Source organism: Siniperca chuatsi, linkage group LG8, assembly GCF_020085105.1.
Source record: "Siniperca chuatsi isolate FFG_IHB_CAS linkage group LG8, ASM2008510v1, whole genome shotgun sequence".
Classification (NCBI taxonomy): Eukaryota; Metazoa; Chordata; class Actinopteri; order Centrarchiformes; family Sinipercidae; genus Siniperca; species Siniperca chuatsi.
In genome coordinates, this window is record NC_058049.1 from 24,588,478 (window position 1) to 24,601,079 (window position 12,602).

A 12,602-nucleotide genomic window follows, 5' to 3' on the forward strand; every position below is an offset into this window, starting at 1 on the left:
TTTCAGGTTTTTCAGGCTGTCCATTCAGGGCATCTCTAACCCCTACCTACACCTACAGTACTTCTCATAGAAGGAACAACTGTATATCCTCACCCAAACCACACAATGTATGAGAAACGTGCAAATTTGGTCCAAGAGAAAAAAAAAAAAAGAATAGTAGAACAAATGTAGGATGTTTCCTCCTAAACACGGGGAGGAAAAAAACAACCTTTACGCAGTTTATGAGGAGCCTGACAATTCTCAAAATTGGTGCGCGTGAAAGCAGTGTTGTGTGTTAAGTTTGAAAGGCTACACTGTTACGTTTATCAGTGTCTATTTGTGTGAGTGTGTGTCTTTAGCCAGGTCCTCTGGAGAACAATACACTCTGTCCCCAGACCACACCCACACCCACACCCACACACACACACACACACACACACACAAACACACAAACTCACTTCAGCCCACTTGTCCTTATTTGGTTGTGCAGGCAGCTCGGCTGATGATTGGTCAAAGAAAAAAAAACATTTTGATTGAGACACACACCTGTGCAGGCTTGCACACACACACACACACACATACACACCCACCCAGCCTTGCTTGTTCTCAGCATCTCCCATGCGCACACACACACACACAGTACCAATGTTTCCTCTATATGCACTTATACTGAGTGTGGCTGCTGCTAAAAAAATGCCATTCAATTAATACAATAAACACAATTTCTATACGTCATTAGGTATGTAATTAAAAAATGTCCCCGCACCTCAGGCACCCGTCTTGTCTAGACATGCTGTCCATAAAATCCTCAGAGTCTGCAAAAACACACACACAGTGCATACCTGCATCTGCAGACACACCACTATCTGTTCCTTCTGACCCCGCTGGAGGTCTGCACAGATGGAACGGCACACTGAAATTTTCAAACCAGCATTCCAGACCACTTAAATGTGACACGCAATGTAGCATTTTGGGGAAGTAGCTTATCAGTAATTTGAGGAAGTTGGGTCAGTTATCACCGAGACAAATTTGCATCTGCGTCTTTTCCTCCAAGCCACATATTTTATGGCCGTGGATTCTGCAGTTTCACATTCATGTTCTCAGTCAGATTTTTTTTTTTTTTTTGTTTAAACTGTGCTTTATTATTGAAAATCAACAATCTGATTTCCCCATAGCTTAGCTAAAAAGAATCATGTAATGCATAAAAAGTGGGAAACTGTAAAATATGACACAGTGGTATAATCCTGTAAAGTGAGCTACTTGAGAATTCCCTGAACAAGGAGAAACAGCGGCCTCTGGCTGACGCACGCAAGAAAGTATTAGGAGAGGTTTTGATTTTTTATTTATGTGACATACATTGTTATTACACAGATAACGAAACAAGTACACTCTCTGTGGATTTGGCAGTTGTTGTTTTTTTTAAATCAGTCAGAGGGCTCTCCTGCAGACTCCAGTTCAGATAATACGGCTCTGGATGGGACAGAAATAACAAGATTTTTCAGAAAAGTAAAAACACACATGATACATCATATCGAGATCAAATGCTACTAGAACCTTTTCCTCTGTAGCTCCCAGCAGTGTAACTAAACATGTAATTCACTAATCTAAGATGCTTCTCCTCTGTGTTTAAAAGGACAGGATGTGGAGCTGCTGTGGGTGAAAACTTCTTTCCAGTTGTAACAGAAAAACTGCTCTGCTTAATTTTGTCTCAAAAACTACGGATTGGTCCCTGTTCCTTTATCTTCTTTTCATTTGCTCATCCATCACACCCGCCATCTCCACAGATGGGATTCTGACGAAGATAATACATTGCACCAAAGCTCTGGGCAGGTTTCACAAAGATATTTTTGACTGGTCTGTAGTGTTAGGCCAGTCTTATTTTTGCTTTGCTTAGTCTAATTCAGTTAGTCTAGCTCAGGGGTGTCAAACTCAAATACACAGCGGGCCAAAATTTAAAATTTGAACAAAGTCGCGGGCCAACATTGTGAAATGAACCTTTTAATATGGACCCAAAAAAAAGTTTTGCTTTAACTTTGAATATGGAACAAGGAACGCTTATTACCATACAATATACAGTCCCCGACAAAATTATAGGGAAGTGAAAATACTTGAATTGACGTTTGCTTTGAACCAAATTTCAACGTAAAATATATTTATTTTTGATATTATTTTTATGTATTTTTTAGTTTTCTATATGATGCAATTTCTTTTAGAAAAAAAAATCCAAAAAATGTTTTTTTTAATGTTTTTATTCTGACAAAAATATAGGGTAATTAATAATTTATTGACTTTCCGTGCCCAAGAATTACATATGAACACCTATCTGGCATGCTAAAAGCAAGACTTTTCACTGAAACTCACCGTTTCATAGTGTCGTCTAATGTTGTACTCAGTTATAGCCACGTTGGCTCCACATACGAGACAAACAGGTCTGTCTTTTACACATGTAAACAGATATTCTGCCTCCCACCTGTCCAAAAAGCTCCTGTTTTCTGCCTTTCTTTTCGCCATTTTTGGGAAGGGGTAGCACGGTGACAGTTGTAGCATGAGGTCGCTATGACTACTGTCACAGTGGAGAGGGCGTTTCTGGGTCCTGTCATGATTGACGCGCCAAAACAACAGCAGAGCATTACGGGATTTGTAGTATTAGCGGTGAATGCGTTGTTTAATACCGGCGGGCCAGCTCTAGTAGTCATTTGGTATTGCCTCGCGGGCCAAATATAATTACAGTGTGGGCCAGAGTTTGACACCTATGGTCTAGCCGAATGGTTACTGGCGACCTTTGCTGCATGTCATACCCCTCCCATTTCCTGTCTGCCTCTACCTGTCAATATCCAATAATAATTTGGCAAAAAATGCCAAAAAAAGAAAGAAGAAGAAGCCACAGCGTCTCAGCTACAGGTCTGAACTTCACTGAGATTTTATGCTCCTGGAAGTTTTTCAAATTGTTACTGTTGTCAGTCATGTTTTTTGGTTTGACAAAGTCTTAATTTACGCAGAATTCATAGCAAATGAGTCCAATTTTAGATAGTGAAGAAGTAGACAGCTTTATGCAACAGATCAATTTAGACATCTATCTGAAGTCTGACTATTAGTTAGATCTAAGCCATAATCAACATCTATCTTTGTGGAACCGGCCCCTGGTGTTTGTATAATGGCAGTGATCGGCCCAAGGGTGCTACAAGTGAAAATACATATTTAAAAAAAAATTTAAATATCTACAATTTTGTCTCTTAAAAACATCCCTGGATGCGTGTGTAGTCATTTTCCTCTTCCAGCTTAGTATGTCATGACATCTGGAAACCACACAACTAAGTTTTGAGATGTCCTCAGACTTCCTTGTACAGTTCCATGCTATTAACACGTGTTTCCTGTCATCCGTTAATGATAAAATAAATGCAAATGTTTCAGTTTGTCTTCGGTTATTGTTGTTTCACCCATTACACAAGGCACATTTGTTAGTGACTGTCCCTGCTGCCGTACTAGAATTCCTCTCCTCCTCACCTTTGTTCCTCAGTCAGATCAAACTCGGCCAACGTTCGCTTTGCCAATCTTGGCGTTGCAGGCAGACAGAAGGCTGCAGACAGCTGAACCAGCTCCACTGCTCTCTGGGGAGAGTCATCGCTGCGACACACCGACAGGAAGTCCTCTAACAGCCAGTCACTGGAGAGAAAGGAAAAAAACAAACAAACACAGCAGGAAACACACGGTCACAAACAGCTCAGTGACAGTGAGCGTTTATGCCAAATTTGTGCCATATCAGAAGTGCTAAAATGGGATTACACTTACAACGTTTCATCTGTCGGACCAGTTACACCCAGAGTCACTTAACTATTAACATGTGCTAGTGACATGTTTACTGTTTTTGTTGAAACCTCCTGTCATGACAAGTTTGAGATGTTGGAGCCAACAAAAACAAGTCCTATTTTACTACGTGTAATTGCCAGTTAGAGGATGTCATGAACACATTTCCCCAGATGGAGCCTTTTATTAAGTGATACTAGCAGCACTAGAGTTTTCTGTTCACATGCGAAATGATAAACATGTCATAAATTGAAGCACTGTGGTCACTTATAAAAGGCAAATAGAAAGTCTTTCACTGACAAAATGAATAGTTATTTCCATCTTTATGTTTGCAGTTTGGGCAGAGACTTACGAAGGAACTCTGTTCTTGGATTTGAAGAGCTGCAGCATCTCCCTGCAGAGAGAAACAGAGAGGAGGAGGAGACAGATGCATTTCACTTTAACGTCATTTGGCAGTGAGCGTTAGTCGAGTCAGACTACAGTAAAAGCTCTCCTGTAAATAGACAGACAGGCAGACAGACAGACAGACAGGCAGACAGACAGGCAGGCAGACAGGCAGGCAGACAGGCAGGCAGGCAGGCAGGCAGGCAGGCAGGCAGGCAGGCAGGCAGGCAGGCAGGCAGACAGACAGGCAGGCAGGCAGACAGACAGACAGACAGACAGACAGACAGACAGACAGACGTCTCTCTTACCAGGCCTGTCGGGTCTTGTTGGCTCGCAGCAGCAGCGAGGTGATGTGTGAGAGGGAGGAGGTGCTCCACTCCAGACTGGGCCTCCCTCTGTCTCCATCAAACACACTCTTTACATCCAGAGCACACGCTGCAAAAGCCTCCTGAACCTGCACACACACACACACATATATATATGTATATTCATGAACACAGTAAAGCATAGAAGGTAATTCTGTCAACCTGGCTATCTCCAAATGGTGGAAAACTGATAAACATCACTGTCTCCTTGAGGAAGAACTGATAGCAGCCATCATGTCCACGCCTTACTGACCTCAGCACTGTGTCTGTCTCGGGCCATCAGGGTGAGCAGCTCCTCCACCAGATCAGACTTATTATCATGACCCAGAGAGCGGATATCTGGAAAACGGGTCGAGCACGGCAGATTTAGAACCTAGACAGATACTGTTCAATTCACTTTTTTTTTTTTATAACTCATCCACGTTAAATCTGTGTCTGTCTAAAACCGAACGGGGGCAGGGTTTCTAACAATATAAACACAGCCTATGTCATTAACTGGAGGTCAGATTTTGTGAGCGATCGACCAGTTAAGACTTGTACTGAGTGATTAGATTCCCGTAACCATGGCATTATCTTTAAACTCACCTTTCCATATAGTGGGCAGCAAGTCCAGGCGGCTGTCTGTGTCCAGAGCCTGCAGCAGGTCCCTCAGCCCCTGAGGGTTCGGGTAGTACAACTACAAACACAGAACACAATCAAAAGTGCTGCTCATTTCCATAAAGCAGGGGTCATTTTACCACCTCACTTCCTCCTGAGGAGATTTATTGAGAAAAACATTCAAACACGTTAGATCGAGATTATCTAGTTTGTCCAAAGACAGCTTAGAGAAATCTACGTGACAAGTCCAAAACTCTCTTATTTTAATCTTAGTCATGGATTTTAGAAGAAAAACGTTAAGATGTAATACCCTACTGTCACACACACTGTAGAAAAGTGTGTGTAACTTCTATGGTAGTGACGGTGACACAGTGGAGTACCAGCTGCATCTTACAATATCTTAAAAAGGTATTATAGATTCTTCTGCATTATACGGTCTGGAGCAGCACCACTGAACAGGGGGAGAGATGCAGAGATGTACCGACCGAGGGAATGAGCCGTCTGTACCACTGCAACACCACGTCAATGTGCTCCATCATACACAGCAGGTTGAAGAAGCGACCGCTGGAGAGGAGAGAGGAGAGGACCGGTTACAAAATTGTGGAAATTCATCGACATAACTGGATCGAATCACTAGATTTCAGGTTTCGGGCTAAGCTGAGGCTCATAAATATGTTCTATAACTTACGTGCGGTTAATTAATTGACCAAAATCCCCCACAACCTCTCCGATGTTTCCTGCCACCCCGAGGCCTGGATGCGTTTTAGGTTTACTTACTAGTAAATACTCTGTTGGTAGGAATCTCCCAGAAGCCTCCAGTTCTCCCCCACTTCTACTAGACTCTGGACCTTATAACCCAGCTCCAGATCTTTACTATCCAGACACTGTTATGACAAAACCAGGTTAGGTTGACAAACAGATGCGCACCTGCTCCACATTAACAATGAATGGGAAGGATCGGGGTGTCTGCATGTTTTAAGACAAATTTAAGACTTTGTAAAAACCCTTAAACTGCTAGTGGGAATTTAAATTTAAACAAATCTATCAAGTGAAATAAACAAAGCTGTCAAAACCAGCCTATATCTGATTAAAAATAGCTAATTCTAGTTAAAAAAAAGATATATGTGGAATTAAAAAAGGATGACTGAATTGGATGTAGAAGGTGTGATAGATATTTTAACAGTAACCCTTACAACACTTGAACCCTTGCAACACATTTGTGATAAATATTTATACAAAACAAGTAGAGAGAATACTTACTATTCTCATTGCACTCGAGAAGAATAGAACTGGAAGGAAAAAGAGAGAGAATAGAAAGTCAGTATTAAAAGCCCAATTCTAATGGATAAATCCCTCTGCTTTGTTATGGTGATCATAATTATTCATGTGTTTTTTATATTATATAAAAATAAAAGATTTATTTCCCAAATTTGCACGATCAACATATTATACACATACACCACAACATACCATCATCAGGGTCCTGGCAGGTGAAGCTGGTTCCTGCCAGCTCTGACATCACTTCCTGTAAAATGTCAGTGTTGCCCTGGCCAGAGGAGGCTGGAGAGGAAACAAAAGCACTTAATACAACTCAGCATACAGACAACGGCACCAAAGGCACCAAAGGCACCAAAGGCACCAAAGGTCGCACCGGTAACGTTCAGTGTTTACCTGCTTTGAAAAAGACTGCAAGGATGTGGTCGAAGGAGGCCAGGCTGGGAGCTGAACACACACACACACACACACACACACACACACACACACACACACACACACAAAGCTGAATTTTAACAAAAGACTACTGTCATCTTACTACTGTACCCCTGTGTATGTGTGTGTGAGAGAGAGTGTGTTTGTAGTCACCTATTCCCACAGCCTTCATCTCGTTCAGAGTGTGTAGAGCTTGTGTTTTGGCCAGAGAGCCGCAGCGTCTCAGAGCTTTGAGAACACTGTTGAAGGTCTGCAGGTTGGGCTGAACTTTCTGTTGACTCATCTGGTTCAACAGCTCCTGCAGACAAACAAACAAACACAATCTCACAATCAAGGAAAATGCAGTCTAGCGACTTTCACCGCCACATATGGCTAAAAGAACTGCAAATTAAAAATGGACACAGCATATTATTATTCTGACAGATCAATGTCAGTATGTAAGCATACTGCATTCATTTGAGAGATTCCAAATGATGTCATTATGTCTCATCAGAAGCATTTACATTATTCTTTTCATATTTTTGTGAACATATATAGAGCCCCAAAGTATTCAGTGTTAAATAAATAAAGACTTCTGAAATAATCACATGAATAAATTGTGTACAATACACATATGATCCAGTAATTGGTGAAATAATTTAAGAAATGATTATAAATCAACTTTTACTTTCCCTCTAGAGTTTTCAAAAGTCATAGAAAACACAATAAGAATGATCTGATTTCAAATCATGAGGTTTTAATAGTTTCTTAAATTATTTCACACTTCATTTATTTATATATTTTACACAAGTATTTATTTCATAATATCTTTTTTATTTATTTAATATTGAACATTTTGGGGCTCCACAAACATATAAATGTAACTAACTGATGTTAGAACATGACATTCTAAATTAACAGCATGCAATGCCATTTTAAAAAAAGGTCTTTTTACGAGGAAACCTGGCGATGTGTTCGTCAGATCTGCACGAAAGCTCTGTAACAGTGAAAAGGGGCTTACAGCGATGACGTCCCATCTCTCGTTGTATTTATCTCTGACATCTGGAGCGGCTGAGATCAGAGCGTTGAAGATGTGGACGTCAGCTGGAAACAGAAGCTCGGGTTATTAGTCATCTGCTTCCAGTACAGGAAAAGAATACTAACAAGCCAATTACAGTTTAGATCGGTCTGCAGGTTTTAGAGGGGCATATTTAAAGCCACTATGTCTAGGCTTTGAAAATGTAATTCTTTGGCACCCCCTAATGGTACTATCAAGAATAACACTATGACTGACAGCAAAACACAAGCCCAAAACCAACACACTGTATTTTTAATTGAACATACTTAGAATCTGTAACCACTTCTTGAAATAAAAATATGTATATTTTTAGTCACTGAAATTAAAATGATTTAAAAACATATATTCTTTCAAATGCCCTGCATACTGTACATTGTAGTTTTATATTATCGTCTCTTGCAACCTACCGGTCTGTCTGTTGTTCAGCAGGTCTGTGTACATGCTGAAGGCCTTTGCATAAGCTCCATGCTGGGGAGAGAGACGAACACAAGCACTAAATCCAGACGCTCCAAAATGTCCATTTTACTGCTACTACAATTCCCAGTCCATACAAACACGAGGAAGCACTTCCTGTACTAGCAACGTCAGTAACGAACGTGTGTTCACACCTTCACCATGCCTCTGATCAGAGCAGAGTAACACTGCGTGTCTCTCTCTGGCAGCAGGTTAAAGATTCTCTCCGCGTTGTTGTTTTCTCTCCAGGTGGACTTGAGGACGTCGGACGCCCGACGGAGCCTCCCTTTCCTTCTCTTCGCCTCCTCTCCCGAACCCTCCTGAAAACACACAAAGACAAACAACAGTAAACATACATTCATACTGCAGGATTAATATGATGTCCTAAGTCTCTGAAGCTGAATGTGGCTGATGATGTATTATCTTACTTGCTGCAGCAAAAACCCAACTTTGAGTTTAGTGTGTCTAGAGCTGCAACGAGTCCAGCTTCTCCAATGTGATTATTGGCTGCTGTCCTTAGTCTTCTATAATTGTAAACTGAATAGTTTTGGGGTTTGGACTGTTGGTTGGACAAAACAAGACACTTGAAGGTGTCATCTTGGACTCTGTGAAACTGTGATTGACATTTTACACTATTTTCAGACATTTTAGAGACAAATCGATTGATTGAGAAAATAATTAGCAGATAATTGATAATGACAGTAATTGTTAGTTGCAGCCCTAATTGTGTCTCTCTTTTCTGGTCTCTCAGGGATGACTCACCGTGTCCTCAGTCTGTGGTCCTCCCTCCTGTACAGGGTCTCTGTCACAATAGAGACAGATCAGGTCTAACAGCTCATGGGTCGTCTCCATAGAGACTGCCGTGCCTGAAGGAATTTAATTAAAGAGACATGATGTAGAAGGATTAAAGCAACATTCCTAAAACAGAGAATGTGTGTGTGTGCGTGCGTGTGTGTGTGTGTGCGCTCACCGGCTTGCAGCAGTTGATCGTACATGTCAACAGCAGCTGTAACTTTCCTTAAGTTGATTCGTTCTTTCAGTGCCTCCTCGCTCACCTCCTCGAGACGCAGTGACACAGTCTCTGGCATCAGACACTGCAAACACACACACACGTACGTACACACAACACACACATCGAAAGACAACAGATCAACCAGTGTAAAGAGAATCAAACAATATTGTTGTCCAAGACCCAAAACAGCACTAGATATTTTTACTCTGTAAAATATCTGGTACTTCACACTTATTTTATTTTATACTTATACCCACTTGGTACTTAATTTATTTTCTGACCTGTTTTTATAGTTTTTATAGTGTATTGTATTATGTTTTTTTGCTAGTGCTTTCTCCTGTGTACACTGACCTAAAGGCGAGCTGCTGTAACAAAGAGTTTCCCTTCGGGGATCAATAAAGTATTTCTGATTCTGATTCTGAAAAGGTTACATCAGCAATGTTTTAAACATTAAAGTGAAAGAGAGAGTAAAGCTACACTTTAACTCTTCTAGCCTGCTATATATGTGTGTGTGTGTGTGTTTCTTACTGGTATGTGTGGTTCAGCAAAGTCTTTGGTGAAGAACTTGGGATTGCTGTTGACAAAGTATTTGGCTGCAGCTCTGCCGGACTCCTGAGAGAGAGAGTACAGCTTCTGCAGAGAGAGAGAGAGAGAGAGAGAGAGAGAGAGAGAGAGAGTGGGGAACAATGAAAATATCTCAGTGAAACAGTGCATCAGATGTATATTACAGCAGAGTGCACTCTCTACTTTGAGTACGGATACAACAGTGATCTGAACTGTTAGCACTGATTCATTATGTCTACATCAGTACTGCTTTATTGTTGGGTTTGAGTACATCTTAATACATTCTCATTGGGGGTATTATCATAAATACATGTGGGTGTGAAAAACGATGTTATAAATTTGGCTACTTGTGAAAGTAAATAAATAAACTAGAAATATATGTAAAAGGATAGGCCTCTCTCACAGCACATTTTGACTTGCCATTGAAGGAAAACCACAGGTAGAATTAGTAACACTACCTAAAAATAACCACAAAATAAAACCTTTCAGACAATCATTCTAAACTAACAATGCTTTAAACTACAACCACTCAGATGTCCCTATATAGGTCAATATAAATGACAGATGACTGATTTCGGGATTAAAAAAAAAATCGAAAACAAAAATGAGACGGCTGAGTAAAGTAATGTCAGCGGAAAGGTTAGCATGTTTTAGACGCACAAACTCAGCAGAGGTCCTGGGAGAGAGGTAAGGATCATCCTGGAACTGGTAGGGATACGCTGTAGGATCCTGGAGGGAGAAAAGAAAAAAAATGGGGGGTAACACACAGACAGACAGACAGATAAACAAGTAAACATCCACACTGAAAGATCCACACTAGCATCAGAAAGACGTGAAGGAGCTCTCACCCTGCTGACAGTCGAAGCCAGAGCCTCCAGCACTGCCTCCTTGCTCCTGTTCAAAAGGAAGTTTCCCATTTCACAGTCTCGTTTATGCAAACTTAAATACTTGGCTGACTTGATTTTAAACAGCGTGGTCGATGTAAATAAGCTCTATTTAAATGAGGTTTCTCGGAGGTACACAATAAGGTACACAGCGTTGCCTGCACTGAATGAAACTTCAAGACTTCATACAACAGTGATATGGACACATACCATGTTTTCTTCCTGGGGATGACAACAGTCTCTGTAGATTCTGCAACGACATCGAGAAAAGGTCACTAATTTATTACAATCAATTATAAATAACACGTCGCCTTTGATGTAACTGATGTCCTCTGTTGGTTGAGGGTGATTTGGTGAAATTTAACAGGAGGGGCAGACTTTCTCCAAAATCTAGACATTTTCCAATAAATCTAATTATTTGAAGGATCAGTCTATTTTTTTCTTCTTCAGCAAATCCCATGTGAAGATTAAAACTAACAATGCCTTTGTCCATCTCTCAATACTTTCCAACCCTGTCTCTGGCACTCATCCCCAAGCCCATGGGTTCCCACTGAAGATGTATATTGGGTTGTTTTTTTTTTCGGCTAACAAGGCTAAATTATTTCTTAAAACAGCTGGACACTGTAGTTTTAAGCAAATATTGCTCAAAGTGGAGTAAATAGTGCATTTGTTGGGGACTAATCTCAGCTGCAGATGAATTAACGCATTGCTCTAGTAAGTATTTATGGCTGAAGGACGGTGTATGTTGGATCAACTCGATATAAACTGCGGTGTCCTTGTTGATCTTAATGTAGGAACATGTCACCCTGTGCAACATCATCAATATCATCCGTGTATTCGATTACACAGGCAACAGATGTTTGTCAATAACGTTATCCTTTAGATGCAGATGACACAAGCATGATGATACAAATATCTGGCTCCCTTGATTGAATGCATTTATTAATGAGCCCTTGACACAAGGAGGACCACACTTGGGCTTAGCTTATATTTTGAAGCAGTTAAGATTTTCTCACACTGATAATGTCTGTACTGGCAAGAGTGTTTCAGTCATGACCAAAAATCTTATTCCAAATTACCTCTGTTAGCTTCTGCAGCTTGTTGTCGCAGAGCTGGAGTCCAACCAAAACTCCTGGAAGAAAAAAAAAAAGACACTTTCATCTAAGTACATTAAACCTGTTGAAGGAGGACGTGGCCAAGATTACAGGCAATATGGCTGCAAACATTATTCAACAGTGTATGAGATCAGTATCAGTCGAAATGCACAGTGGATAACTGACAGACAGTATTTGTACTGTTGTACAGGCCCCATGTTATTTCAATGGGAAAAGATAAACCGCGTGAAACCTCTGAGGCAAAGCATCGTTTACTCACATCTGCTTAAATATCAAACAGTTTGCCGACACTTGCTACTGTGATGAAAGTTACCTTTACGAAGCCATGACCTCCTGTCAAATGATGCTAGCTGCAGGTTTAAGACTCATGTAGCAACCAAAATTAAATGACAATAAAGTCGACTGAATAATATTCTGGTTTAAAACACAGCTGTAAAGCATGGCCTACCTGGGACCCCATAACTGCTCGAAGTTATTTAGCAAAAATCGGCTGTTTCTCTGGATATAATGCCCTACGTGCCTGCCGGGCGCCGCCATGTTGATACAGACTGAAGGCTTCTGGGACGGGGGGGAGAAACCATGTGGGCTCAGAGAAAGGGTAAAATAATAATAACAACTTGTATTTTGAAGAAATACTACTCTTTATCCACACTTACTATCGGGCCAGCTCCAATTTTA

At 40.8% G+C, this 12,602-nt stretch overlaps 1 protein-coding gene across 1 annotated transcript; it reads right to left on the minus strand.

Annotated features, from left to right (window-relative positions):
• Positions 1-1,298: 1,298 nt before the first annotated feature.
• On the minus strand, positions 1,299-12,596 carry ptcd3 (pentatricopeptide repeat domain 3). The gene is made up of 23 exons (XM_044206261.1): positions 12,373-12,596; positions 11,889-11,941; positions 11,020-11,059; positions 10,774-10,819; positions 10,586-10,654; positions 9,890-9,994; positions 9,320-9,443; positions 9,112-9,215; positions 8,505-8,669; positions 8,304-8,364; positions 7,840-7,922; positions 6,993-7,137; positions 6,801-6,851; positions 6,600-6,689; positions 6,390-6,418; positions 5,907-6,013; positions 5,615-5,693; positions 5,118-5,208; positions 4,786-4,871; positions 4,476-4,621; positions 4,136-4,177; positions 3,484-3,642; positions 1,299-1,449 (listed from the first exon to the last, which is right to left on the minus strand). The coding sequence occupies exons 1-23, from the start codon at positions 12,459-12,461 to the stop codon at positions 1,404-1,406; spliced, it is 2,010 nt and encodes a 669-aa protein (XP_044062196.1). The 5' UTR covers positions 12,462-12,596; the 3' UTR covers positions 1,299-1,403.
• Positions 12,597-12,602: the final 6 nt, after the last annotated feature.

Excerpts from the sequence above, each read along its gene's own strand:
- ptcd3 (XM_044206261.1), bottom strand. The coding sequence starts at position 12,461 with ATGGCGGCGCCCGGCAGGCACGTAGGGCATTATATCCAGAGAAACAGC. Across the intron at positions 9,444-9,889 it reads TTGCTGAACCACACATACCA|TGTCTGATGCCAGAGACTGT; the intron begins GTAAGAAACACA and ends GTGTGTTTGCAG. Across the intron at positions 6,014-6,389 it reads TCTCGAGTGCAATGAGAATA|TGTCTGGATAGTAAAGATCT; the intron begins GTAAGTATTCTC and ends TTGTCATAACAG.